The sequence below is a fragment of the Hakea prostrata genome, chromosome 4 (assembly GCF_041222555.1).
Source record: "Hakea prostrata isolate BN-2017 chromosome 4, UWA_Hpros_2, whole genome shotgun sequence".
NCBI lineage: Eukaryota > Viridiplantae > Streptophyta > Magnoliopsida > Proteales > Proteaceae > Hakea > Hakea prostrata.
Genome location: NC_142603.1, coordinates 18,655,538 through 18,683,023, shown reverse-complemented (window position 1 = coordinate 18,683,023; position 27,486 = coordinate 18,655,538). Strand labels below are relative to the sequence as shown.

The window sequence follows — 27,486 nt, the reverse complement described above, 5'->3', positions numbered from 1 at the left end:
GTGTCCCGCTTCAGAACATCTTCACATGATAAAACAAACTAGTAGTGTTGGTTTTTACCAAAAAAAAAAAAAAAAAAAAAAAACTAGTAGTGTTGGTAGAGAAAACGCACAATAGAGAGTTGCTGTTGCAGGCTTAGGCCCTGGGGTTAGCTTGCTGGAATGTTTCATGTTTGATAGCGTTTGACGCACTCATATACATCATACAAATAATGTCTCTGTCTTTACATGGCCCGTCAGCCACGCACCCCACCCCTCACCCCACCAGCCCAAAAAGCGAAATAAATAAACAACTATAACTCCAAATACCTTCTATAAATGCCACCCCTTACCCCTATTCTCTCTCAACGAGCTCCTGAATTAGTCTTGTTCCAACCCCTCTCTCTCTTTTGGGGTCTTCATTCTTGTTTGATTTCAGTGGAGATGGAAATAGGAATTGGACTGATTTCAGCGGTGATAGTCTGTGTTTTGGTTGTATTATTGGGATGGAAGGTGTTGGAATGGATATGGTGGAGGCCAAGGAAGCTGGAGAGGCTTCTCAGGGAACAAGGCATCAAAGTCACTCCATACAATTTACTGTTCGGTGACCTGAAAGAGATTCAAAGGCAATTACTGGAAGCTCGCTCCAAGCCCATGAACCTATCCCATGATATTGTTCCTCGTGTGTTTCCCTTTCATCTGCAAGCCATACACAAGTACGGTAAGTCTCGCTTCTGATCTTTCCTGCATGCGTCTTTTTATTCTTATTTTGGTTCTGAAAATATATATCTTATTTGTATGCGTAAAAGAGAATCAATTGCTGATATATGTAAAATTGAACATACAGGTAACAATGCTGCCTTTTGGTTTGGAACCTCTCCGAGGTTGTATGTCATGGATCCTGACCTCATAAGGGATATCACGAGCAACAAATTTGGTCACTTTGTAAAGATCAAAGGGAGTTCACTATTAAAATATTTTGTTAGTGGTGTAGTTTCCTATGAAGGTGAGAAATGGGCCAAACACAGGAGGATTATAAACCCTGCCTTTCATATGGAAAAACTGAAGGTTGTTAACTTCTCTATCTTTGATCATGATGATGTTATAGCTAGATTATGTGATAGCTTTTCCATGCTATTTTGGTGCTGATAGATTGTCAATTCTTGCTCTTAATTTGTTTACTGTTAAAGGGAATGTTGTCTGCATTCTATACAAGCTGTAATGAGATGGTCTGCAAATGGGAGAAATTGGTTTCAGCAGAAGGGGGGTCGAGGGAATTGGATGTGTGGCCTCAACTCCAAAATTTAACTGCAGATGTTATTTCTAGAGCAGCATTTGGTAGCTCCTATGAAGAAGGTAGACGGATTTTCAAATTGCAAGATGAGCAAGCAGAGCTACTGACCAAGTCTTTGCCGACTTCATTTATCCCTGGTTTTAGGTGAAATTCATCATCTCTTTTTTACCAGTTAATTTCTATATATATTTCCTTGAATAAGCAGTTCAAATAATTTGCTCTGTTCTCCCGAGAATAACTAGCAATCATCCATTTTCAAATTTAATGTATACAGTTTGCTGCCAACCAAGAGCAACAAAAGAATCAAAGAGGCCTTCAAAGAAGCGCGAACCATTTTAATTGGCATTATCAGTAACAGACAAGAGGCCATGAAGGTTGGAGAGGCCAAAAATGACGATCTGCTAGGCTTGTTACTTGAATCCAACTATAATGAAATTCAAGAAAATAAAAACAAGAAGAACGTTGGAATGACCATTGAAGAGGTCATCATGGAGTGTAAACTATTCTACTTTGCAGGGCAGGAAACCACATCTGTTCTCCTTGTCTGGACGATGGTTGTATTGAGTATGCATCCAGAATGGCAAGTGCGCGCTAGAGAAGAGATCTTTCAAGTATTTGGAAAGAACAAACCCCATTTTGATGGACTGAATCACCTCAAAGTTGTAAGTATTTTCTTTCTCATCGATCCCAGATAATATAGAACATAGCTTTTTTGAACTTTCATCAACTTTTGTAATCTTATTCCTTTGCAGGTTACCATGATTCTGTATGAAGTTCTGAGATTATATCCACCAGTTCTGCAACTCGCTCGCTGTACATACAAGAACGTAAAACTAGGAGAAATGTCTCTGCCTCCTGGAATACAACTAATGTTACCCATAGCCCTTATCCATCGTGATCAGGAACTCTGGGGGGAAGATGCAAATGAATTCAAACCAGAGAGATTTGCAGACGGAATATCAAAGGCCACAAAGAATAAAGTTTCATTTTTCCCATTTGGTTGGGGCCCTCGAATATGCATTGGGCAAAACTTCGCAATTATGGAAGCAAAGATGGCTTTAGCCATGATCCTGCAACGATTTGCTTTTGAACTTTCTCCATCCTATGCTCATGCTCCTACTACCGTAATAACCCTTCATCCACAGTATGGTGCTCAAATCATATTACACAAACTGTAGAATCATATATTTTCATGATATCCGTTTGTATGTCATATGTATAACAGTATATTACCAAAAAAATATATATAACAATAAAGTATTTATCATGAATGCTCTTTTTTGGGTCAGCTTATGCATAACTTGACTGCATCTTCACGTGGATAATTTTTACATATATAACTTAAATACAAGTATAAGCTTTGCTTCTGATTGAGAGAATTCTAATTTTTGACCTCATACTATAAACCAATATTGGTCTTTTGTCAACTAAGCAACCCCAAAAGGGTTTATGAGTTTATTTTTTATGATTTGGTATAATTTTTTTCAAATGAATTGTGGTTACACATGTCAAAAAATGTACTTTTAGCACCGAAGGAGAGAATATCTTTATTCTTGTAACAGATGTTTGTGACAATTCAAAAGTTAACAATAAAGATTTGAGCTGTCCATTTTCATTAGTTTAACTTCACATTTCTGTTTATTCTTCTTCTTTTTGTGTGTGTGGCGGGGGCGGGGGGGACTTCACGTTTTTTCTTGTAGCCATCGAAATTGGACATGTGGCAAATCTAGATAATTTCCTCCAAAAAGTTTAATGCCCCCACCAATACTTCAAAGAACTTGAAATTTTGAACATGACCTGGTGCATTTAGGCCCCAAAAAGAGCCTTGGAACATTTTAACAGAGTAGATCCCTTGTGAGGTTTGGCAAAATATCAAACCCTTAGAACAACAATATTTTTCCTACTGTGACAAGTTGGTTAATTTGATATTAAAATACAATAGAGGTTTGGCCGGGGGGGGGGGGGGGCATTAAATATCATCCTTTAACGTGACTTTCTATTTTAGGTTTTGAAACGATTTGGGTTCTCCTAGATTTGAATTGACAGAATCCATACGGTGCTACATATAACAAGATTTCCCCATTCTCTTAAATGGGGGACGTTGTTATGTATGTGGGCCCGATTCTGTGTGATTGTTGAGGGTGGCAGGGGACGACAACCCTCCGTGGGGAACATAGCTCGCACGACCCAGATTACCTGATTTACATAGAAATTCTTCATCCGACAGCCCAAGTTACCCTGAGATATGGATGGTGTTGATTATATTTCGGTTTAGGGTTTTTGGTATAAATATTTAACTTTCCTCTTCTGTAAACTTTCTTACCCTTGAGGGTTTCCCACATAAAATCTTTTGTGTTTTGTGTTTTGTGTTTGATCTTTTTTCTCTTTCTTTCGCTGTGTGATTGTTCCTCGATTTTAGTCTTAACAACTGCCATCAGAGCCATAGTTTCATGTGGGAGGAATGATAGAAGAAGGGAAGTTATGGATTGAGAAGTTTGATGGTTCAAACTTTGGATTTTTGAAGATGCGGATCGAAGACTACCTATATCAGAAAGATCTTAATCTATCACTCGGTGGGAAGAAAGATTAGCTTTAAGATATGGACAACAAGAAGTGAGAGGTACTAAGATCAGAAAGCCTTGGTGGTGATCTATCTTTCACTGTCACTGTCGGTAGCCTTCAACATCTCCAAGGAGAAGACCACAAAGGATGAGATGAAAGCCTTAATGTAGATTTATGAAAAACCCTCAGCGTCAAACAAGGTATTCCTAATAAAATGATTATTGAATATGAAGAAGTTTGAAACAAAGTTTTGCAATAGCACTTGAATGATTTCAACACCATCATGAGTCACTCAAAATCCGCAAGAATTACTTTCGACAATGAGGTTTTAGCCCTTGTAATTTTGTCTAGTCTATTTGATAGTTGGGAGTCTGATTATAGTTGTAACTCTTTAGGGTATAATGCTCTCAAACTTGAGGATGTGTTAGGGTTTCTTTTTGATGAAGATACACAGAGGAAGAGCAACTCACCTTGGGAAACATTTGGTTCTGCCCTAAATGTTGAAGAAGTGGTTGATGTGCCTCACCTAAGATTTCCTTCTTAAGTTCTTCATTTGCTGGCACACACAACCTTCCCCTATGCATCAAAGCATTATCAGTAGAAAAAGGAAAATCAGGTACCTTTTATGGATCTGAAGAAATCTTTTCATCTTCTCCTTCAATATATATTAAGGACATGTAACTTCAGAATCAAACCGTACCATTGGGGAAGATTTGATGGAAGAACCATACTTCAGAGGAAGCCTCGAGAAAGAAGATGAGATGCGAGCCAAGTATCCAAGCATCTTTAGAGCCTCAGGTATGTCAATTTCGAGGACGAAATTCTTTTAAGTGGGGGAGGATGTAAAATCCACTAAAATCCTAACCTGGTAACCAATCGTTTCAAGTCCGCAAACACGGAGTTCTAGTAGAAAGCAACTTTGGACCATCTGATTTGAGACAAGGAGTTTGGAACTCGAACCTATGGAGTTGTATGGACTAGAAGAAGACCCAGCCACTTTAATTGGGTTCAAGAGGAGAGAAAAAGTCAGTCTGAAAGGCAAAAAAATGAGATTTTGGCATCATGAAAATCGATGCTAGAGGACTCAAATGCCCAAGGTAAGTTATACAATTAATTGGGAAATGTTTAGGAGTACTTACGCTCCAAAGCTCGTAAAAAATGGGGATTCACTCTAGGACTAAGAGCATAGTTGAATAAGGTTTGAAAACAACTTAGAATATGATCTAGCATGGATTGGAAATCAAACTAATCAAAGAGGATTACAATCACATAGATTCATGCTAGGCTTTTACCGAAATCATACAATGAAGTTCATGGAAGAAATAGAGTGAATGGAGATTCACTCTAGAACTAAAAGAATGGAAGAGTAGGTCATTACAATAGCTTAAGACTTTCAAGATCTCTATAGTAGGTAGAAACAATAGAGAATATAGAACTAGAAGAAAGATAATGATAGTTAACCTTGTAAAAGAAAAATCGCCGGTTGGAAAACTTCACGGATACTTGAAAATCTTCCTTGACCTTGGAGAGAGAGCTCTAGAGTGCCTTTGATGTTCTCTGATAGCCTTATGACACAACGGCACTAATTAGAATGAAAATTGATTAAATAGGGCTTTAGAAACCTAATTTCCAAAGAATGTCAATTCTGCGCCGGTTACGGTTGGTCGCTTGGGGTGACCAAGGCAAGTTGCCAACCTATACCTCTTTGGTCAAAATTGTACTTTGGTCCACCGAAAGCTCTATCTTCCTCTTGGGTCCTTTTCCAAGTTATAAAAGGGTCTTACCTAGTTTTTCGGGACCTTCCACTTGTGGCATTGCTGTACTCTTAGTCCATCTACCAAGACCATCATCATTCAAGCTAGATCTTCTTCCAAAATCCACAAGGTTTCTATCTTAGCATCCTCTCCATTTACTTCCATTGATTCCAAGTCAGATCCAATGGGTTCAATTTGGATGGCCCACAATTGTTTTCTTCCTGCACTTCGGATTTTTGAACCTACAATATAGATTTTCGGGTTAGGGTTGTGAGGGATTTCACAGTTATCATATAGTGTTCGGGTTGCATATATTAGGGTACGGTTGTAGTGCTATGAGGAGACATGAGAGGCAACCACCCCAACATAAGTGGATGACCATAGGGTTAAATAATGGTGGTCCAAAATACAATTTGAGTGGCATGAGGAATAACATTCATAGGTGAAAAGGATACGCGGACCAAAATGGCACTAGGCACGAGGGAAGGTATCCGGATCACATGTAGCATGAGATGTAGTTGACTTTGCATTAGGCTAGACTTATCCCTAACAAGCACTAGTTTTCAGACCCAATGGTGTTGGTGAGAGAGTGGAGACCTAATCCCTAGCCATGTTGTCATGTGACTTAACCCATTCTCGCCAAGAACCCAAAAGACGGCTTGAGTGTTGTGAGGGAGAGTGAAAAAACCACCCAAAAGAGGCTGGTGTTGTAACTTAATGCATATCTACCATAGACATTACATTCGTTGAAGTCTAGGGTCAAATATGCATCACCATCATCATAGTTTTTCATTATAATTATATTGCATATGAATGCGTGTGAATGTTGCACGATGTATGATTATATTGACCTCACTGAGTTCTGTGGAACTCATTCATTTAAATGTGTTTTCTCTTAGACTTTATTGCAGGTTATGAAGACTCCTTTTACTTGGAAGGTCCTCCACCGGTTGAGTCTTACGAGGGACTGGTGTGAAAGGACATAGAAATACATGGAGAGTTGTGTCCCTGTATAGACTGTGCTTATGGAGTCTAGCCCATCTGATGCTCTGGAGATATCATTGGAGAAAGTAGTACTCTTAGTTGCCATTACCTATATTCTTTATTTATTTGTTAGGCAATGGCATTACTTGGACTTTTAATCCTTTTTGAAAACATTTAGACTTCCATTGTTGAACATTTACTTTCTTTTAACTATATTTTCGGATTGTAATTAACTTTGATTAAGAATTAAGGATTAATGTAATAACAATTTGATATTTAAATACTTTCAGCTCTTGGATTATGCTATGTGGTATTATGTTGCTATGGATTGGCCGTGAATTTGATCCTGTAGTGTTATCACCCTTATGGATATTCGGGTGAGTCCAGATCCGACGAGGTGGGGTGTGACAAGTTGGCATTGTGGATAGAAAGTGATTTGGATGTTTTGGTGTTTCTTGTTCAGCGCCATTGTTTGCCCAAAAATTTTGGGATGCATTGAGGCCATACCTTGACAACACGGTGTGGAAAATATCTCATTGTTAGAATGTAATCTAATAGAGGATTTTCTAACTTCCTTGACAGATTTGCTACTTCACATGTACCGTGATGGCCTGCTCCAATCAATGGATGAGAGAAGGTACAAAGCTTTTCCAAGGTAGAATAGACACTGCATAGGGTGTGGTTGCACATATGAACTAGTACTCTCTCTTTCTCAAGTGGGAGATGATAGGTTTTGTTTCGAAGTCAGCTTATTTATTTATTTATCTTTAACGAATATGTTCTGAGTCATTTAACTTGTATTGTATTTTTTTTTTCTTTTTTCATTTTTCAATTAATACAATTGTTCTCTTAGTGAAATAAATATAAATACTTACTTGAAGCAACAATTTGGGCATTCCAAACTAGATACTTAGTGTCACCAAAGCTACTCGAAACCGCACGCATCAAAACAATATTTTCATGATTCATTGAAAGGTTACCTCCTTGGCGAAGCACAAATGGTTTCATTATGAAGAAGAAAAGCATAATATAAACCTAATCGTTTTCTACCTTCTTTCAACCTATTGAGGGAGTATATATACAAATACAGGTGAAAACCCCATTTCAATGACATAGACCAAAATGCCCCTATACCCAAAAGCACCCAAAACAACAAAACAAGACCTCCAAATAGTTGGGGCCCACAACCAATCATCTCGAAGAGCTCAAAATTCTGAACATGAGCCACAACCTACTAGGTGGTGGCCTGTGTCAGAAAGCAATGGGCCCTATAACATTTTACATGCTGCAAATTTGTCATCACCTTTGAGTGGGGTTTTCATCCTATTCATCTCTGACAAGGAAATGGATATGGATGAGCAACATGTGTTCTTAGGTTAGACTTAAGGGTTGAGACTAAATTAAAATACAAAACTTTCTATCTTCCAAATATAACCTCAACCATTGGATCTGATTTATGGACACATGTCGCTCATCCACTAAGAAATGAATGCTCCATTTTCTTGTTAGAAATGGACAAGATAAAATTATGTAATGCTTTAAGCAATCTCTAACATATTCATCAAACAAATATCACAAGATTATTAGCCCAAGTGCATTAAAAATCAACTCTTCCTTTCTTCACTTCTTTTCTAGCACTCTTTCCCTTTCAAAATTTTCTCCTCTTTACGGGTGGGGCAAGATGAGCCGTAATCTCAATAGTTGGATTGTTGCTCTTTATATGCTTTGCTTCAATACTCAACTAAAGCCAATAAATTTCTTAATTGTTCATTTAATTAAACCCACTTGACCTATGGTTTCAGCTAATTTTTTCTTTTCTTTTATGGTTCAGCTATTCAATAAGACATAATCTAATGTGGGTCCCACTTCCATGTAGAGCTACTTAAATATTAAACTAATACTAAGATATTCAATTAATTGAACCAACTGACCCCAACATCATTATTTGGTACCAAACCCATATCCATTTAAACCACTACAATTTATTTATTCATTTAATTAGTCCACTTCAGCCTCATTTAAACCATTCTTAATTCTAGAACATGGGTTGATTACAGCTAAGGTTGATCCAATTCGAATGTCACAAAAATATAAAATATTCCAATTAAATCCAATTAACCACATGATTAATGAAAATTTCATAATTTACCTTGATCAGACAAACATATGCTTGCACTGAAGTCCTGTGAAAATGACATTAAAAACAATGCTATAATTGTTGTTAAAAAGAACACTAGAAAAATAAGTGGTTAAGTAGAAATCACATTGTACAACAGTAATCAGATATCAGTGGTTATAGAGGATGATTATTTAGGACAAAATCATTGAAAAATAAGTGATCAAATTTTGACTTGTACTAAGGTTTTTTTCATGATATTTGTACAGTATAAGTGGCTTAAAGGTGCAGAAGGAAGGTGACATTTCTGCATGTGATGTTTTTTGGATGAATGGATAAATTCATTAACCAAGGCCGGAAAGGGGAAGAAAAGATTGTACAAAGGAAGGTAGAAGACGGGTTTCAACCTGCTAGTTAACAAAAAGAAAGAGCCAAGACCTTAGGAAACAACAATGTTCTGCATGTAATATTATTGTTTATGAAATGCTAGAAGGAGAAAATGGACTATAACACAAAGCTGATGCAGTAGCACTCGACTAGTTAGACCAACATGGAAGGCTTTGGAAACCCAAAACAGATGGACTCACTCCAACTCAGGTTTTTGGTCTAACAAGGGAAAGAAGCAGCTTTAAGTTAGTCTCTATATCTTTTATCATGTTTTTTCTGAGCAGGATATGTAAGAATAGAGGATAGAGTTTGATTGCAAGTCAGTTTCAATTTTAGAGTCCGGTTAGAAGTTTTTGTTTTCCTATTTATATACTTGCATGTGCCCACATCATAGAAATGTAAGAAATGTTAACATGGCTGAACCCTAGAAAAACCTTAAGAAAAATGAAAGCATGCAAGACACTGATAGGCCCCTCATATCTCGTGTGTATCTCGCAAGCACAAAAAAGCTGGATTTGGCGAATAGCAGCTAGGGAAGGCAATCAGATATGGTCTTGAGAAGGAGGTTGCTGAATAGAGAAAGATTGACAGAAATTGTATAATATTGCAAAATATTTACTACTAAATAAGAGGGATTTGGGGACAAGTAGAATATTGTGAATGATTTGCAAAATATTGCAAAATATTTAATACTAAATAAGAGAGATTCGGGGATAGGCAGAATATTATAGAATATTTACTACTGAATAAGAAAGATTTGGGGAGATTAAGGTTGATTAGGGGTTATAAATAGGGATAAAATGTGAGTAGCCGATAAGGATTATTTATGTGAGTGTTTGGGCAGCCGTAGACTGAGGGGCAGCAATGTCTTTGGGGGGTGACTGTCACCATTGTAACCAGTTTATCATTGTTCATTGTTATTTTACCAATTAAATAATATCAGTTTTGCATTCGATTCGTGGGTTCTTATCAAATTGGTATCAGAGCATGATGATTAGCAAGAATAGATGGACACCGGATTGTTCATGTTTTTCGGCAAAGGCAATGTGCAAGAATGGCTTCTTGAAGTGTTGTTATTCTGTTGGGAACACCAAATTGAGGAGGAGAGAATGTTGAGTGTGGTTCTCCAACATTTGGAAGGAGATGTGCTGGATTGGGTGTATGATAGATCTTGGTTGGAATTTACTTTGGGTGAGTTTTCAAGAAGCCATTAAAATAGATTTTGGTTATGGCAAAAACTCAAAACGAATTTTGAGTTTGCACAATCCTGAAATAGCGATCAACATTAGTGAAGACAACCATGCTACGTAATCACAGGGAAGAGGAAGCAGATCGATGAAGGTAAAAATTGCGGATGAAGCCGTGATTAATTTTAGACTTGATCAGACTTGTGCTGATAATCGAACAATGGCATTAAAGTTTTATTTGAGTTTTTCACTAAAGAGAGAGAAGAGAAACATAGGCGGGGGACGCAAAGGCTTTTCCGGATAGAAAGTAAGGTGGGTTGGGAAGCAAGAACTCCGACGAAACCACCATGGCTGATAGTGGTAGCAATGGAAAGGGACTCGTTGGCACCATCGAAGATGAAACAACTTGAATTATGGCAAAATTCTGGTGCTAAGTGGGTGCGATTGCCAAATAAATTCTTTCCTAATTTTTACCTTGAGGATAAGGTGAGACTGTTGGAGGGGAGTATTGATAGGCCCCTCATATCTCGTGTGTATCTCACAAGCATAAAAAAGCTGGATTTGGCGAACAACAGTTAGGGAAGGCAATCAGATATGGTTCTAAGAAGGAGGTTGCTGAATAGAAAAGGATTGTAGAATATTGCAAAATATTTACTACTAAATAAGAGAGATTTGGGGACAGGCAAAATATTGTGAATGATTTGCAGAATATTTACTATTAAATAAGCGAAAGTTGGGGACATGCAGAATATTGCAGAATATTTACTACTGAATGAGAAAGATTTGGGGAGATTAGGGTTGATTAGGGGTTATAAATAGGGATAAGATGTGAGTGTTTGGGCAGCCGTAGGCTGAAGGGTAGCAATATGCTATGGGGGTGAACTGCACCATTGTAACCAGTTTATTATTGTTCATTGTTATTCTACCAATTAAATAATATCAATTTTGTATTCGATTCGTGGGTTCTTATCAGACACCAAGCCGGATAAAGTGTGGAAACTTCTAAGATGTTGTGGTGCATTATTAATTGATCTATTTAACAGGATTATAGACATAAAAAAGATACTACCCGGTCTATAAACATAATGATCATGTCCATAACTAAAATAACTATAGGAGAATAAAGTTAATGGCTCACACTAAGAAACCTTTAGAGAAGGTTATAGAAACCCACTAGAGGAGAAACACTTGTATCTTAGTGAACAATTTGGCTTTATGTCACAAAACCAAGACCGAAGCGTTTGTAGAGGAGATTAATGAAGAGATACAGATATAGCAAGAAAGACCTACATATGGACCTTTTGTTTTGGTAAACACAGATGGACTTTATTGACCTAGAAAGAGCATATGACAATGTCCCTAAAAATTTAATAAACCAGCATGATCTAGTGAAGAGATCCAATCCGACTTACATGCCTTGCGGTTGTATCTTTGATTGACTAAAATCGTATTCTTATTATTATTTTTGCAGGTTTCGTTTGAATTGGTCCACTTCAAACCGGCTGTGTCTTTCTTCAACTAATAGTTAATGTTTGAATTACAATTTTGTGGTTTCTGCAAATCATTTTTCTCTGTGCGTTTTATGTATAAATTGAATTCAAATGTTTTACTGTCAAAGGAAGGCGTTACTGTAGACTAAGTTTGATGATGGTGGTTGGTTTTCAAAATTTCTTATTTTTCTTCTGAGTATGCTTCTCTCTACCAGATCTGCTTTATCTGGCTAGAAAACAGGGGGTTGTTAAGCATAAGCCATGTTTTGTTTCTTCACCATAGGAAATTTATCAAATTGATCCTCACTTAATAGTTTTCTTGAATTTCTTACGATATGTTTTGGATGAAATGTTCTCTTCAATCAAACTGAGAGCAGAGTACTGCAGTTGATCATAAGTGAGAACATAGATTATAATTATAAAAATTTTGAAAGAACATATCAAATCTTGTCTTGTATGGACAAACACCTTAAAGTAGTTTTACCAAAAAGAAGACAAACACCTTAAGTAGGTCCAAGAACTATCTTATGTTATTTTTCTCCATGATTTATAGTATATTTATCCAGAAAGAAGATTAAATAGTACCCATCAACACCATGGATAATTTTAATATTTAGCTAAAGTTGGGCCTTTAGACCACCTGTGAGATGAAAGAGCAGCTATGAAGCTTTCCATTTAGCTCATGAAGTATCAAATTATGGTCCTCCCTTAATCCCTGATTTTAAGTACCCACCTTCTGCGTTCATGCATGGCCAGTATTTAATTTCATTGCTAAGTTCAATTAGCAGTGAAATCTGTTAGGGATAATGGATCCACAACCACGAATAGGGAATAAAACAAGCAAATCACACAAGGGGAATTTAACGTGGTTCGAAAAACCATGCCTACGTCCACCAGAGAGAAAAAGAGTTTCACTATTTCAGAAAACCTAACACCACTTTCATTCACACCCACAAAGTGCTACCTTTTGCTTGCCCCAAATCCTTATCCTCAGGATGGGTTCCCCAATCCCATGCAGGGATTGATTCCCCAATCTCCTATAGAGATTGATGCCTATAGGTTATCCCACAGAGACTATTTATAAGGAAACCTAAAACCCTAATCCCAATGTAATTAATTTTACCCCAGTACTAGTAATTGACCAAAACTCTGTTTCAATTACAAATACAATCTAAAACCATAATTACATGGATCCACAGAATACAAGACACCCAAACCCAACAATCTCCACCTTGGCTTGAATTCTGCAAACCACCTTGAAGAAAACCGTTGATGATGTCTTTTTGCAATCACCCGTCTCTGTGTATCCACCACACCTTACCTCATGGCCTACATCCCCTCCAGGAATGCTTTTGTTACCGCCATCACTAAACCAGTATGGCGCACACCCTGCACCTGGGGTGTCCCGTACAGCTCATCGCCGCTATACACGCATGACCCACATCCCCTCCAGGAATACTTTTGTTACCGCCATCACTAAATCAGCATGGTGCACACCCCCACATGGGGTGTCCCGTACAGCTCATCACCGCTATACGACATTGTATTTTTACATATGGACTTTATTGACCTAGAAAAAGCATATGATAATGACCCTAAAAATTTCATAAACCAGCAAGATCTAGTGAAGAGATCCAATCCGACTTACACGCCTTGCGGTTGTATCTTTGATTTACTAATATCGTATTCTTATTATTATTTTTGTAGGTTTCGTTTGAATTGGTCCACTTCAAGCCGGATGTGTTTTTCTTCAACTAATAGTTAATGTTTGAATTACTCTCTGTGTTTTATGTATAAATTGAATTCAAATGTTTTACGGTTAAGGAAGGCCTTACTGTAGACTGGGTTTGATGATGGTGGTTGTTTTCAAAATTTCTTATTTTTCTTTTGTGTATGCTTGTCTCTACCAGTTCTGCTTTATCTGGCTAGAAAACTGCAGGGGTTGTTAAGCATAAGCCATGTTTTGTTTCTTCACCATAGGATATTTGTCAAATTGATCCTCAATTAGTAGTTTTCTTGAATTTCCTCCGATATGTTTTGGATGAAATGTTCTCTTCAATCAAACTGAGAGCAGAGTACTGCAGTTGATCATAAGTGAGAACATAGATTATAGTTTTTAAAATTTTGAAAGAACATATCAAAGCTTGTCTTGTATTGACAAACACCTTAAGTAGGTCCAAGAACTATCTTATATTATGTTTCTCCATGATTTATAGTATGTTTATTCAGAAAGAAGATTAAATAGTACCAATCAACACCATGGATAGTTTTAATATTTAGCTAAAGTTAGGCCTTTAGACCACCAGTGAGATGAAAGAGCAGCTATGAAGCTTTCCATTTAGTTCACGAAGTATCGAATTATGGTCCTCCACTGTACTAATCATAGTTTCAGAAGCATTTCTCGTGGACTTGGCAGGTTTTTGCAGGTTTACTGGCTCCTTAATCCCTATTTTAAGTACCCACCTTCTGCGTCCATGCATGGCCAGTATTTTAATTTCATTGCTAAGTGCAATTAGCACTGAAATCACGCGATAAATTGACGATAATGACAAAATTAGGCACATTGCTCATAAGAAATAAATAAACTTTCTTGCAAGTAAATACGTTTCCAGTTGAGAAAAAGAAGCCTCTTCTTGGGTTATCTGTTTAAGGACAAAATTAATTAGCCAAGAAAACATCTGAACAAGCCCAATTTCAAAAACTTCATTTTTATATCCCGGAAGGTTCTTTTCTTGTATCAGAATCAATCTTTAGCTTGCCAATAGAAGATGACCTAATGCATTCACTTAAACACTACAAGATCTAATAATGAAAAGAGTGAGATAGAGAGTTTGTCTTCGATTTCAGAGTTTGTGACTTTTGACTGTTCAGAATTATCCGTGGCATGCACTACGTGTGATTTCTGAGTTTACCAATTAATGTTACTCTTTGTCGTGTTAGTTTCAAAACTACATGCAATTTCATGAGTAACATCAGGGATTTTTCAGCAACTTTTCTGGCTAATGTTTGATTCTGATGATACTTCACTCAAGCATACAACAAGTGAATTTTCCAATAAAAATAAATAAAAATAAAAAATATTACTGGAAATAATATTAGTTTCACAGAAGGATCTAGATAATTGGATTTAGATTATTCTAGATTCTAATGCAAATTGTTCCTTGGTGGTTGTTCTTTGAGATATTATATACCGAATGGGAATTGATTACAAAGTAAAAGCAAGCCCTACGTTTGGTTTAATTGAGGCTAGTGGGGAGTTTATTTGGTCCCCAAGGTTATTCTTGTAATTTGTTTGTTATAATATTTTTTATTAACCAAAAACCACTCATATGTCAAAGAAGAAACAAGGAACATTAATGCATATAGGACCTCAAAGAACCAGATTCAAAAAATAGAGTGTGATTCTTGGTGATGGGGAAGGTATCCCAGCAACAACAGAGAAATGGAATGCTATGTTATTCATTTCTTTCTTGTTGCAATTATTCATTTATCATAAATCAGATGAACCACAACTCGTTAGACCTTGTTCTCTGCCTCTAAGAAAAATGATGACTCGTTCCTAAGCAACTGGAACTTTGGTATTTCCTGGTAGAGAACTTCAACTTTACAAGATACAATGAAAGGAAAGGGAAAAAATAAAATAAAATAAATGAAAAGAACATTGGAGAATTTCCATGCACGATAATTGACCTTAATTTATATCTTAAGGGTCTGTGTATAATTCATATTTTGTGCCGAACCATGTAGTGTCTCAAAGTGCACTGGGGGAATCCAGGAGTCGATTATAATTAGACAATTTATTCCACTTTGAATGCTCAATATGGAGGTGACGTCTTGATGAAGAGAGCAGGGCACACTAGCCTTGTAAATTTGAAGTATTTTTTCGACTTTTCTTTCTCATGATGACTGCCTGATCAGGATTCTTTTTTCAAGTCTTCTATTTGTGTTCCAAGGAGATGATTCTGATGTTCTTGGATTACATTCCAAGAAACTTAGGTTTAAACATAACGTCTTTTTATTCTTAACACTTATATCTATTTGTTTTTAATTGTTCCTGAAAAATAGGAATGTAATTCTAGGATTGAAAAATAATGATGTAAAATAGTTTTTTCATGTATGTTATATATATATATATATATATATATATATATATATATATATATATATATATATATATATATTCTCTTCATGGTTATGGTGTATTAGAACGAAGTTTAACTGATATTTTGATAGGTTATTCAGTTGAGTTGATCTACCATTTAATGGATAGAAATTGGATTCAAAAATCACATGGTGGATTCCGTGCAGGCAATACATATGAAGTTAGTGTAAATGAATTCCTTGATTTTGCATTTTCTAGAGTAACCTTAGGAGAGAAGATTCCATGCCCATGTGTAAATTGCACCAACCACCGACTAGGAACATGAAATGAAGTGTTTGAGCACTTGATAGTTGATGGAATTATGCTGATCACATGTTTTGGAGTTCTCATGGGGAAGTTAAATCTTCATTTACCACAACAATAGAGAATAATGTAATGTAATTGGTGAAGAAGATCAAGGCATTATAAACATGAATGACATACTTCATGATGCATTTCCTAGTCAAACTTTTACAGAATATGGTGTTAATATCACAAATGAACACATGGATGGAGTAAGACATGAATCAGAAAAATGGGAGATATTGATAGAAATAATAGAGATGGCATTGTATCTAGACTGCAAGGAGTTCACAAGATTGTCATTCATAGTTACACTATACCACATAAAGTGTTTATGCAGTTGGAGAGACAAATCTTTCTCTATGTTGTTGGATTTATTGAATAAAGCATTACCAAAACACAATAATTTGCCAAAGTCTTTATATGAAGCAAAGAAGATGGTTAAGGACTTGGGACTCAGTTACAATAAGATTGATTCATGTCCGAATGATTGCATGTTATATTGAAAAAAATGCATCTAATGAACAATCTTCTTAAGTGTGGTACATCTAGATATGAAGGTAAGAAGAATGCTTTGGTAAAAGTATTACGACATTTTCCTTTGATACCAAGACTTCAAAGGTTTTATAGGTCATCTATAACTTCATCTGAAATGAGATGGCATAAAGATGGACGCATAGATGATGGAAACATACGTCCTCTTATAGATGCAGAAGCGTGGAAGAATTTTGATAAATTACATCAATCTTTCAATTTTGATCCTCAAAATATAAGGTTTGGGCTTGAAAGTGATGGATTTACTCCAAATGATATGAATGTTCACATAGCACTTGGTCGGTTGTTGTGGTGCCTTATAATCTATTACAATGGAAGTGTATGAAACAACCTTAATTTATATTGACATTATTGAATTCAAGGCCAAATCAGGTTATAAACAATATAAATGTTTATTTACAACCTTTGATAAATAAATTGAAGTTATTGTGGGATGGTGTTGACACATATGATTCGTTGAAGAAATAATCATTTGACTTATGTGTATACCTCTTATGGACAATCAATGACTTTCCCAACATACGCTAATCTTTTAGGTTGAAGCACAAAGGAAGCATTAGCATGTCCTTATTGCAATAAGAACATTAGTTCAACATGGCTGAAACGTAGTCGTAAACATTGTTACCTACGACATCGTCAATTCCTAAAGGAAAATCATAAATTTTGATGGGATAAGAGAAGCTTTAATGGTCATGTTGAGTTTGGGCAAGCACCACAACTCCTTTCAAGCACTGCTTTACTAGTTCAAATGGAAGGTGTGAAATCCCCACCATTTGGGAAAAAACTTAATAAGAATAGTGATGATAAATGGAAGAAAGTTGCTACAAAAGAACTACCATTTAATTGGAAGAAAAAAAAAGTGTATTCTTTGAGTTACTGTATTGGAAATATAATCTGCTACGCCATAATATAGATATTATACATGTAGAAAAAAATGTATGTGAAAATATCATTGGTACGTTGTTGGAATTAATTGAAGATCCAGTTTCCCTAGGGGAGGTCTGTTGGCACATTAATATGAAAGATAATCATGAGGAGGAAATTGGGGGGGGGCCGATGACCCATACAAAAAAAAAAAAAAAGGGGTAAGTTGGAGGCTTGACTAGATTTGCAAAAAATGAACATTAGGTCATCCTTACATCCACAAAAATTAAAAGGAAACACCAAGTTGATTATCCCTCCAGCAAGCCATAAAATGTCTAAGGTTGAAAAAGAACAATTCTGTAGAGCTTTAAATGGTTTAAAGGTCCCTAATGGTTTATTCTAGAAATATATCACTTTGTGTGTAAGTAAATGAAGGAATATTTCTAGATTAATGAGCCATGATTGTCATGTTTTAATGCAGCAACTCCTTCTTGTGGTAATATGTGTACATCCAATGAAGAATGTGAAGTTGGTGTTATCATCAATGTTTGGGTTATTTTGATGCCTATGTGTTAAGGTTGGTACAAAAGAAAATTTGAACCATCTTGAAGTAAGTATTGCAGAAAATTTTATGCAATCTTGAAATAATCTCTCATTCTACATTCTTTGACATTATGTTTCATCTGTTGGTTCATTTACAACAAGAGGTATTACTTGGTGGATCAGTCCATTATAGGTGGATGTATCCATTTGAAATGTTAGTAATTGATGTTTTTGTAACTTTTAGGATACTTATAGGGATATTTGTTTTGTGAAAGTTATTTTGTATGTTATTAGGTTCAACAAGACCCTAAAGGACTACAAGCATAATAATATATACTCAGAAGTATCCATTGCAAAAGGGTACATTGCAAATGAATGCCCAATATTTTATTCTTAACATATTAATGGACTTAAGACTCGTTATTCCGGTCCAAAAATAAAGAAGGTGATAGAGATGATAATCCTTTCATGGAGAATTAAAAGTAGAATGGATAAGTTGGATGGCTGCATGCAATGTTGCGTTAGTGATGTATCAATTTATAGCTTAAAAGAAAGTTTCATAGCACATATAGCAAGGTCCTATAAAAGATCAGTGCAGAACGTTGGGTAGGTTAATTTATAAATTAACTTTAAATGGCTTATCCCATTCATTATACATTTATAGTAACTATACAGTATACCCTGTGGCGGCCCCATGGCTCCCGAACTTTGTAAAATTTTGATTAATCCCATATTTTTTTTCCTTAATTTTCTCACTTCACATGTGAAATATCACTATTTGCCCCCACCCTTCCATAAATTAAAAATAAAAATTTAAGATAAAGATGATAGGTATAGATGTCATTCTTAATCATTATCTGATGGGTACCATTAAACCCTTAGTTTTAAGGAATAAAAAGTAAATCCTAATTAAAAACTAAGTCACGATCCATGAATTACCAATTTAAATTTTAAATTTTATTAGTATGTTTAGAATTTCAATCGTTAATATTATTAGATCTAATCATAGATTGTTATCCCACAATTTTATCCCTGACTATACCTCTCTCTCTCTACATATTACTTTTATTCTCAAATCGAAACTCCAATATTTATAATATTAAATAGTTTTGTTAACCAAGAAACTTTCTTTTAGGATTAAAACTCTAGATGGCCCAGCCCCCCGGGCCCCGCTTTCCCCGGTTGTTTCCCACACTTACATTTCGATATCATATTTAAATGATTTCAACCGCATTATACAATTCACTTACGTTTTATTTTTAGTAGTATAAAAATTTCATTCAGGTAGAAAACATGGGTTACACATAATTAGATATGGTATACCAAACACCATGAAATAGAATATGGCAAAAATATGTTACATGTTAGTAAGAATAATACATTTTCGGATAAGGCATGGTTGAAACCAGGGGCGGACCTGCATTGGGGCCGGGGGCCATGGGCCCCCGGATTTTTTAAAATTTGTTATAAGTTCCTTAATTTTCTGGTTTTTATGCTAATTCCTTTATTTTTCTTTAGCTTTTTCTCTTTCTACATGTGAAATGTCATTATTTGGCCCCCCCCCCAATATTGAGAACCATTTTTAAAGGTAATATAATGAATATAAATGTCATTCTAAATTAAAAACTAGTTCCTCAATCCCTATTTATTCTCCCTTTTCTTCTCCTCATGTTTTCTTCCTATTTATTCTTTTATCTTTTTATAAACGTGTTTGAAAAAAAAATCTTATTAGGTATTTAAAATTTCATTTCTAATTAAAAATTAACTCCTCAATCCGTATTTATTCTCTCTCCTCTCTCATATTTTCTTTCTATTTATTCTCTTCCTTTTCTATAAGTATGGGTTAGGGAAAAATTTGAAAAAAAATCTTCTCCACAATTAGGTATTCTTTCTCTTTCTCAATTTATTTATCGTTTCTATTTTTTTATTATTTTATTTGATTTTATACTATTTGTTTCTTTATTTCTTCTACAATTTTTGTTATTTGATTTTATTCTGTGAATAAAATTTTGGTTTGCGTATGACTTTCTAGGGTTGAATTCATGTTTTTATTTTTATTTTTTTTAGGCTTTAATTTATCTATATTTGTAAAAAAAAATTATTATCAACAATGAGCTCTACAAAATAAGCATTAGTGCTTCTCTACAAAATAAGCATTAGTGCTTCCCTACAAAATAAGCATTAGTGCTCCTGGGTCCGCCCCTGGTTGAAACCAATGATCTTACAATCATTGCATTAACACAATTTTCTATATCAAGAAGAGTTGGTTGGAACACAATGATTCTGTGGCACAATCAGAGTTGCATTAACACAATTTTCTATATCAAGAAACCACTCACGTTAATTCATCAAACGACTACCATGCAAGTGAGTCAATCAAACTATGCAAGTGAGTCAATCAAACTGCTTCAAGCCTTCAAAAATTGGCATTCTAAATATCAAATGTGTTAATCAAATACCACATTCTGCAAGCCAGATCACAGGAAAGTTGCTAGACATCAAACAAGTGTAAATTAACACCTCGGAACACTTCATTAACTATAGAATTTTAGGGTCCCACTCCAAGAGAAAGACCCTTCAAAAATTGGCGTATGCCGTTTGAAAGTGGCAAGCACACGGTATTCTTTAGTAAAAGGCGAAAGAATAGTTCGCTCTGAGCTTACCACACGGCTGCGTGATTTAATCATTCAACAGATGCCTCGTTATATACACGGCTCCAGCATTTTCGTTCTCACTTTCAGCCGATATGGGACCATGTGTCATCAAGTATTTTGCTTACACTAGCACTGTCTGGGCTGGTTCGTTAATATACTCTCATAAAAAGAAAGCAATTGATATTCTATTTCAGCTACTCTGTCAAATTTGCCCATTTGATCCCAATCTGGTGTTGGCTTGGAAAACCCCAAAACTGAACATTAACATAAAGATAATTAAAAACTAATGGTTCAAATATCTAACATCTGGTGCCTTTGACCTGACCGGATCCTAATCAAGCAATCCCTTAATCTTGGTCCAGTCTTAATCCTAATCTATCCCTTTCAGTGCTTTGAAAGGTAGAATATATGTTGGAATTACAAATCAGGCAGTTAAATCTAGAGTTATGGAGGATAGCTAGTAAAAATTTTATGATACCCAATATTCACTATGACAGTTTTGCACACCATAGTCCATGAAATCTCAAGGAAAAGTAGTCATGTTTCTAATGCTCAAAATTTACAGAGTATATGTATGAATTGTTTTTTTTTGCAGTGTAAGTTGTACAATTGCCCATTGGTAGTTTTGCACTTTCACCTTGTATCTGTGCTCCATTTGTAAATATGAAATTTTTATTTAATATTGACTAATTTTTGTATGTGTTTTTAGCTAACTGTTACCTGATGTCTTATTTTTCCGTAGAGGGGGCATGATTAGAGAAGATACAAAAGTAATTCAATTAAACCCAACTTGAATTTTATCTAGATCTGCCATATTGTTCTTCTACTACCCATAGGGTATTTTTGTTAATGCAAAATTTGCTTAATTGTGTATAGATAGTTGGTTTGATTTATAATTTCTACATAATCAACATGAAAGAAACAAATGTAGATGTGACTATGTTCCATGGTTGTCATCCTTTTCTCCATGGCTTAGTAATGACATTTAACTGATTGATTCCATTCAATGCTCTACTAATATAGTCTTATGAGAACTTAAACTAAATTATGGAGCTCAGCCGAATACCACTATTGCATTAAGTATTGTCACCTGGTTTTAGAGAATTAGTCATTCTAGTAGGTTGTTACTTGTTGTGTATGCAGGGGCGGACCTATGAAGGGGCCGGAGGGGGCCATGGCCCCCCGGATTTTTTTTAAATTTTATCCATATTCCCCGAATTCCTTTAATTTTTCCGGTTTTTTCTCTTTCTACATGTGAAATGTCACTATTTGCCCCCCCCCAATATTGTGAACAATTTTTAAATGTAAAATGATGGGTATAAATGTCATTCCTAATAAAAAAACTAATCCATCAATCCCTATTTATTCTCCCCTCTCTTCTCTCTCGTCTTTTATTCCTATTTATTCTCTTATGTTTCTATAAACGTGGGTTAAAGGAAACATTTTAAGATATTGAAAACTCAAGTAGGTTGTTACTGTTTACTAAAGAAACATTTTAAGATATTGAAAACTCAAGTAGAGTTTTATTTCAAAACTCAAGGAAAGATTGTCAGCTTTATATATTACTTCACAACCACATTTTGAACCACTACTCTATTCACGAAGAGGAAGAATGGCTTGCCAAGGAGGCAAGGAAAGAGTCAGGGATAGCAACAGGTTCCTTTTTTGCACTATACTTTGGTAAAGATGAGGAAGATAATAATTTTGATTTAGACAAAGAAAACCACTCAAACAAGTGTCAAATAAAAAATCATGTAAATATTTTTACCATGTAACACTCAGAACCCTTCATTAATATAGAATTTTATGTCGTTTGTATCGATTACATATCGGTTAGACATAGTATCCCTAACGTATGGATGTGCTGGATAGTTGAAAATTTGAATTCGATTTCTATACATATCCGCTTAAGGGCATCCAACTTTGATATTTTCGAATTTATTTTTGAATCAGATGATGCGATTAGTGATCGAATTCGAATTTTAATGTCCAATTTTAAGTTAAATATTATTTAATTCAATTAGATATTTAGTAGATACTATTCCGATTAAAGTTTAAATTTGGGAATACATCATTATTCCTTAATTAAAATTTATTAATAGTAATTAATTACATTAAAACTACCAATATACCAGTACACTCAATAATGAATTTAAAACCCCATTCGAATTTGGAATATTTTTATCCATTAGATCACTTTGAATTCATATTGGATATTATCCGACAGATATCACATTTAGATTCGATCGTGTTTAGTAATTGGATTCAAATTTAGGCAAGGTTGGGCCTTTGGAGACGGAAAAAGATTGGGTCATGCGCATTAACCGTCAAGCTGAAATTTCAGTCGTTAGATTCGAAATCTTGGTCGAGAGTTCGATCTTGACTGTTGAATTTCGACGGCCGAGATCGAAATTTCGATCAAAATCTCTATCCTATCATCTGAAATGCTTGGCTCGACGGTCATGCACATGATGCAAGCAAGACCCGTTGGCCGAACCCTGGTAGGGCAAAGGTATAGCCAACTCCCCCACTACAATGTTTTGGCCTTTTTGGGTATCTCATGTCGCTATGGGACAGTCTAGCCACATACATGTCTCTTGGTCTTGTCTAGGCCATGCCACTCTATTTATCATATCCATGGCTTAGTGGGAGATCCCATGGTGTTGTGGGACAAGTACATATTTGTTCCAAAGTGCAGGAGTCAAATCAATGTCTTGTCTTTTTAGGATAGGTACTCAGCAGCTTGAATTAATCCTAGATAGCTCAGAATTCAAGGATAAGAATGGAATCAAGGGATATTAACCAAACTCACAAAGATGCAAGGTGCCCAAAATAGCCGAAATTCGGTGATTTCGGTGTTGGGTTCGTTTCACCTAGCATTGATATGTGATCCGGTGAGATATTGCTGATTCGCTATTTCTCATGATATATCGGAAAATATCAATATCATCCCTTTTTTTTTTTTTGCGATTTCTATGTTTTTTCTTGCAATTTTTTGGATCAATGGACCAATTCCGTTCCAATGATTTCAAGACTTAAAAGTTAATGTACTAAATATAATTCAAATTACAAATATATTTTATAGCAAAGTCTTTCAAGATTAATGAACAATCTTGCCAATTATATTCTAGTGATTTAGTCATTAAAAGTCAACATGCCAAAGTTGAATAGAAAAGAATATATACATGAAATAATTTATAGAAACAATTTAAATTATGAAGGGACTTTGTAATAAGATCTTCAAAGTGAACGAGTAATCATTTCAATTATTTATGAATGATTTAGATCTCAGAAGGTAACATGTTAAATGTGGCTAGGCAGTAGAATTTATAAGAAATAATTCAAATTTACCACATACTAGCATCAAATTAGGATTGACATCAAATTTGGGAAATGACCAAAAATATCCGGAAGTAGGGGTCGAAATTTGGGCAAAATCTCAAATCGGGTGATATTTCATACCATGCAAAGATGAGGCACTAGCACGACTTAGGGCACGTTTGATAACGTTCTTAAAAAACGTTTCAAGCGTTCTTATGTTCTTTGGGAACGGAAGAATGGGTTAGAGGCTTTTGATAAAACGGTTCGTTCTTCTGTTCTTTAAGAACGGACCAGTCAGAAAAGTGTTCTAAAGAACGCTTTTTGCAGAACATAAAAAAGATGTTTTTACTAAAGAACAGAAACAGAAGTGATAAAATTGGTTCAAATTGAAGCTTTAGAACAAATTTATCAAACACCAACTTATTTTTCAACAAGAAAAAAAAAAAAAAAAAAAAAAAACTAACATATTCTATCTAGTGTTTTAAAAATATTTTCAGAAAGGATTTATCAAACGCCCATTTCCAAGTAAAGAACGGTCTTTTAGCACAGAAACATTAAACAACGATTTTGTATAAGAACTGGCTTTCAGAACGAAACGTTACCAAACGCATACTTAGTGTCCCGCTTCATAACATCTTCACATGATAAAACAATCTAGCAGTGTTGGTAAAGACAACGGCACAATATAGTGTTACTGTTGCAGGCTTGGGACCTGGGGTTTGATAGCGTTTGATGCACTCATATACGCCATACAAATAATGTCCCTATCTTTACATGGCCCGTCGGCCACGCACCCCACCCCTCACCCCACCAAGTGGGTCCCACTGGTGTTGAAAAAGTTTTTTTTTTTTTTTTAAAAAGTGTTTTTCACCGTGGGCCCCACTGATATATGTGCTCCCCGTCGGGGTCGGTGATCCGGACTCCTAAATACCTTCTATAAATGCCACCCCTACCCCTATTCTCTCTCAACGAGCTCCTGAATTAGTCAAGTTCCAACCCCTCTCTCTCTAGATCTCTCTAGATCTCTCTCTCTCTTTTGGGTCTTCATTCTTGGTTGATTTCAGTGGTGATGGAAATAGGAATTGGACTGATTTCAGCGGTGATAGTCTGTGTTTTGGTTGTATTATTGGGATGGAAGGTGTTGGAATGGATATGGTGGAGGCCAAGGAAGCTGGAGAGGCTTCTCAGGGAACAAGGCATCAAAGTCACTCCATACAATTTACTGTTCGGTGACCTGAAAGAGATTCAAAGGCAATTACTGGAAGCTCGCTCCAAGCCCATGAACCTATCCCATGATATTGTTCCCCGTGTGTTTCCCTTTCATCTGCAAGCCATACACAAGTACGGTAAGTCTCGCTTCTGATCTTTCCTGCATGCGTCTTTTTATTCTTATTTTAGCTCAAAATATATATCTTATTTGTATGTGTAAAAGAGAATCAATTGCTGATATATGTGAAATGAACATACAGGTAACAATGCTGCCTTTTGGTTTGGAACCTCTCCGAGGTTGTACGTCATGGATCCTGACCTCATAAGGGATATCACGAGCAACAAATTTGGTCACTTTGCAAAGATCAAAGGGAGTCCACTATTGAAATATTTTGTGAGCGGTGTAGTTTCCTATGAGGGTGAGAAATGGGTCAAACACAGGAGGATTATAAACCCTGCCTTTCATATGGAAAAACTGAAGGTTGTTAATTAACTTCTCTATCTTTGATCATGATGATGCTATAGCTAGATTCTGTGATAGCTTTTCCATGCTATTTTGGTGCTGATAGATTGTCAATTCTTGGTCTTAATTGTTTACTGTTAAAAGGGAATGTTGTCTGCATTCTATACAAGCTGTAATGAGATGGTCTGCAAATGGGAGAAATTGGTTTCATCAGAAGGGGGGTCGAGGGAATTGGATGTGTGGCCTCAACTCCAAAATTTAACTTCAGATATTATTTCTAGAGCAGCATTTGGTAGCTCCTATGAAGAAGGTAGACGGATTTTCAAATTGCAAGATGAGCAAGCAGAGCTACAGATGAAGTCTCTGCAGACTTCATTTATCCCTGGTTTTAGGTGAAATTCATCTCCTTTTTACCAGTTAATTTCTATATATATTTCCTTGAATCAGCAGTTCAAATAATTTGCTCTGTTCTACCGAGAATAACTAGCAATCATCCATTTTCAAATTTAATGTATACAGTTTGCTGCCAACCAAGAGCAACAAAAGAATCAAAGAGGCCTTCAAAGAAGCGCGAACCATTTTAATGGGCATTATCAGTAACAGACAAGAGGCCATGAAGGTTGGAGAGGCCAAAAATGACGATCTGCTAGGCTTGTTACTTGAATCCAACTATAATGAAATTCAAGAAAATAAAAACAAGAAGAACGTTGGAATGACAATTGAAGAGGTCATCCTGGAGTGTAAACTATTCTACTTAGCAGGGCAGGAAACCACATCTGTTCTCCTTGTCTGGACGATGGTTGTTTTAAGTATGCATCCAGAATGGCAAGTGCGCGCTAGAGAAGAGATCTTTCAAGTTTTGGGAAAGAACAAACCCCATTTTGATGGCCTGAATCACCTCAAAGTTGTAAGTATTTGCTTTCTCATCGATCCCAGATAATATAGAACATAGCTTTTTTGAACTTTCATCAACTTTTGTAATCTTATTCCTTTGCAGGTTACCATGATTCTGTATGAAGTTCTGAGATTATATCCTCCAGTTCTGCAACTCGCTCGCTGTACATACAAGAATATAAAACTAGGAGAAATATCTTTGCCTCCTGGAATACAACTAATGTTACCCATAGCCCTTGTCCATCGTGATCAGGAACTCTGGGGGGAAGATGCAAATGAATTCAAACCAGAGAGATTTGCAGACGGAATATCAAAGGCCACAAAGACTAAAGTTTCATTTTTCCCATTTGGTTGGGGGCCTCGAATATGCATTGGGCAAAACTTCGCAATTATGGAAGCAAAGATGGCTTTAGCCATGATCCTGCAACGATTTGCTTTTGAACTTTCTCCATCCTATGCTCATGCTCCTACTCCTGTAGTAACCCTTCATCCACAATATGGTGCTCAAATCATATTACACAAACTGTAGAATCATATATTTTCATGATATTCACTTGTATGTCGTATGTATAACAGTATATTACCAAAATAATATATATAACAATAAAGTATTTATCATGAATTCTCTTTTTTGGGTCAGCTTACGCATAACTTGACTACATCCTTACGTGGATAATTTTTACATATATAACTTAAATACAAGTTTAAGCTTTGCTTCTGATGAGAGAATTCTAATTTTTGACCTCATACTATGAGGCAATATTGGTCTTTTGTCAACTAAGCAACCCC

At 35.7% G+C, this 27,486-nt stretch overlaps 2 protein-coding genes and 1 non-coding gene across 3 annotated transcripts; 2 read left to right on the top strand and 1 right to left on the bottom strand.

Annotated features, from left to right (window-relative positions):
* Positions 1–343: 343 nt before the first annotated feature.
* LOC149018317 (cytochrome P450 CYP72A219-like) lies at positions 344–2,528 on the top strand. Its single transcript, XM_089154331.1, has 5 exons — positions 344–697; positions 824–1,044; positions 1,167–1,414; positions 1,545–1,932; positions 2,023–2,528. Exons 1-5 carry the CDS (start codon positions 421–423, stop codon positions 2,446–2,448), a joined length of 1,560 nt encoding a protein of 519 aa, XP_089010457.1. The 5' UTR covers positions 344–420; the 3' UTR covers positions 2,449–2,528.
* Positions 2,529–20,709: 18,181 nt separating this feature from the next.
* LOC149018316 (U5 spliceosomal RNA) lies at positions 20,710–20,828 on the bottom strand. Its single transcript, XR_016173309.1, has one exon. It is a non-coding gene; the product is annotated as a U5 spliceosomal RNA (small nuclear RNA).
* Positions 20,829–25,121: 4,293 nt separating this feature from the next.
* On the top strand, positions 25,122–27,226 carry LOC149018315 (cytochrome P450 CYP72A219-like). The gene is made up of 5 exons (XM_089154330.1): positions 25,122–25,477; positions 25,601–25,821; positions 25,948–26,195; positions 26,323–26,710; positions 26,801–27,226. The coding sequence occupies exons 1-5, from the start codon at positions 25,201–25,203 to the stop codon at positions 27,224–27,226; spliced, it is 1,560 nt and encodes a 519-aa protein (XP_089010456.1). The 5' UTR covers positions 25,122–25,200.
* The last annotated feature ends 260 nt before the right edge of the window (positions 27,227–27,486 follow it).

What these genes read in the sequence shown, in the direction of transcription:
- LOC149018317 (XM_089154331.1), top strand. Translation starts at nt 421, where the DNA reads ATGGAAATAGGAATTGGACTGATTTCAGCGGTGATAGTCTGTGTTTTG. An exon ending in TCATTTATCCCTGGTTTTAG is followed by an intron (nt 1,415 to 1,544) that starts GTGAAATTCATC and finishes TAATGTATACAG; the next exon opens with TTTGCTGCCAACCAAGAGCA. An exon ending in GACTGAATCACCTCAAAGTT is followed by an intron (nt 1,933 to 2,022) that starts GTAAGTATTTTC and finishes ATTCCTTTGCAG; the next exon opens with GTTACCATGATTCTGTATGA.
- LOC149018315 (XM_089154330.1), top strand. Translation starts at nt 25,201, where the DNA reads ATGGAAATAGGAATTGGACTGATTTCAGCGGTGATAGTCTGTGTTTTG. An exon ending in GCAAGCCATACACAAGTACG is followed by an intron (nt 25,478 to 25,600) that starts GTAAGTCTCGCT and finishes ATGAACATACAG; the next exon opens with GTAACAATGCTGCCTTTTGG. An exon ending in TTCATATGGAAAAACTGAAG is followed by an intron (nt 25,822 to 25,947) that starts GTTGTTAATTAA and finishes TACTGTTAAAAG; the next exon opens with GGAATGTTGTCTGCATTCTA.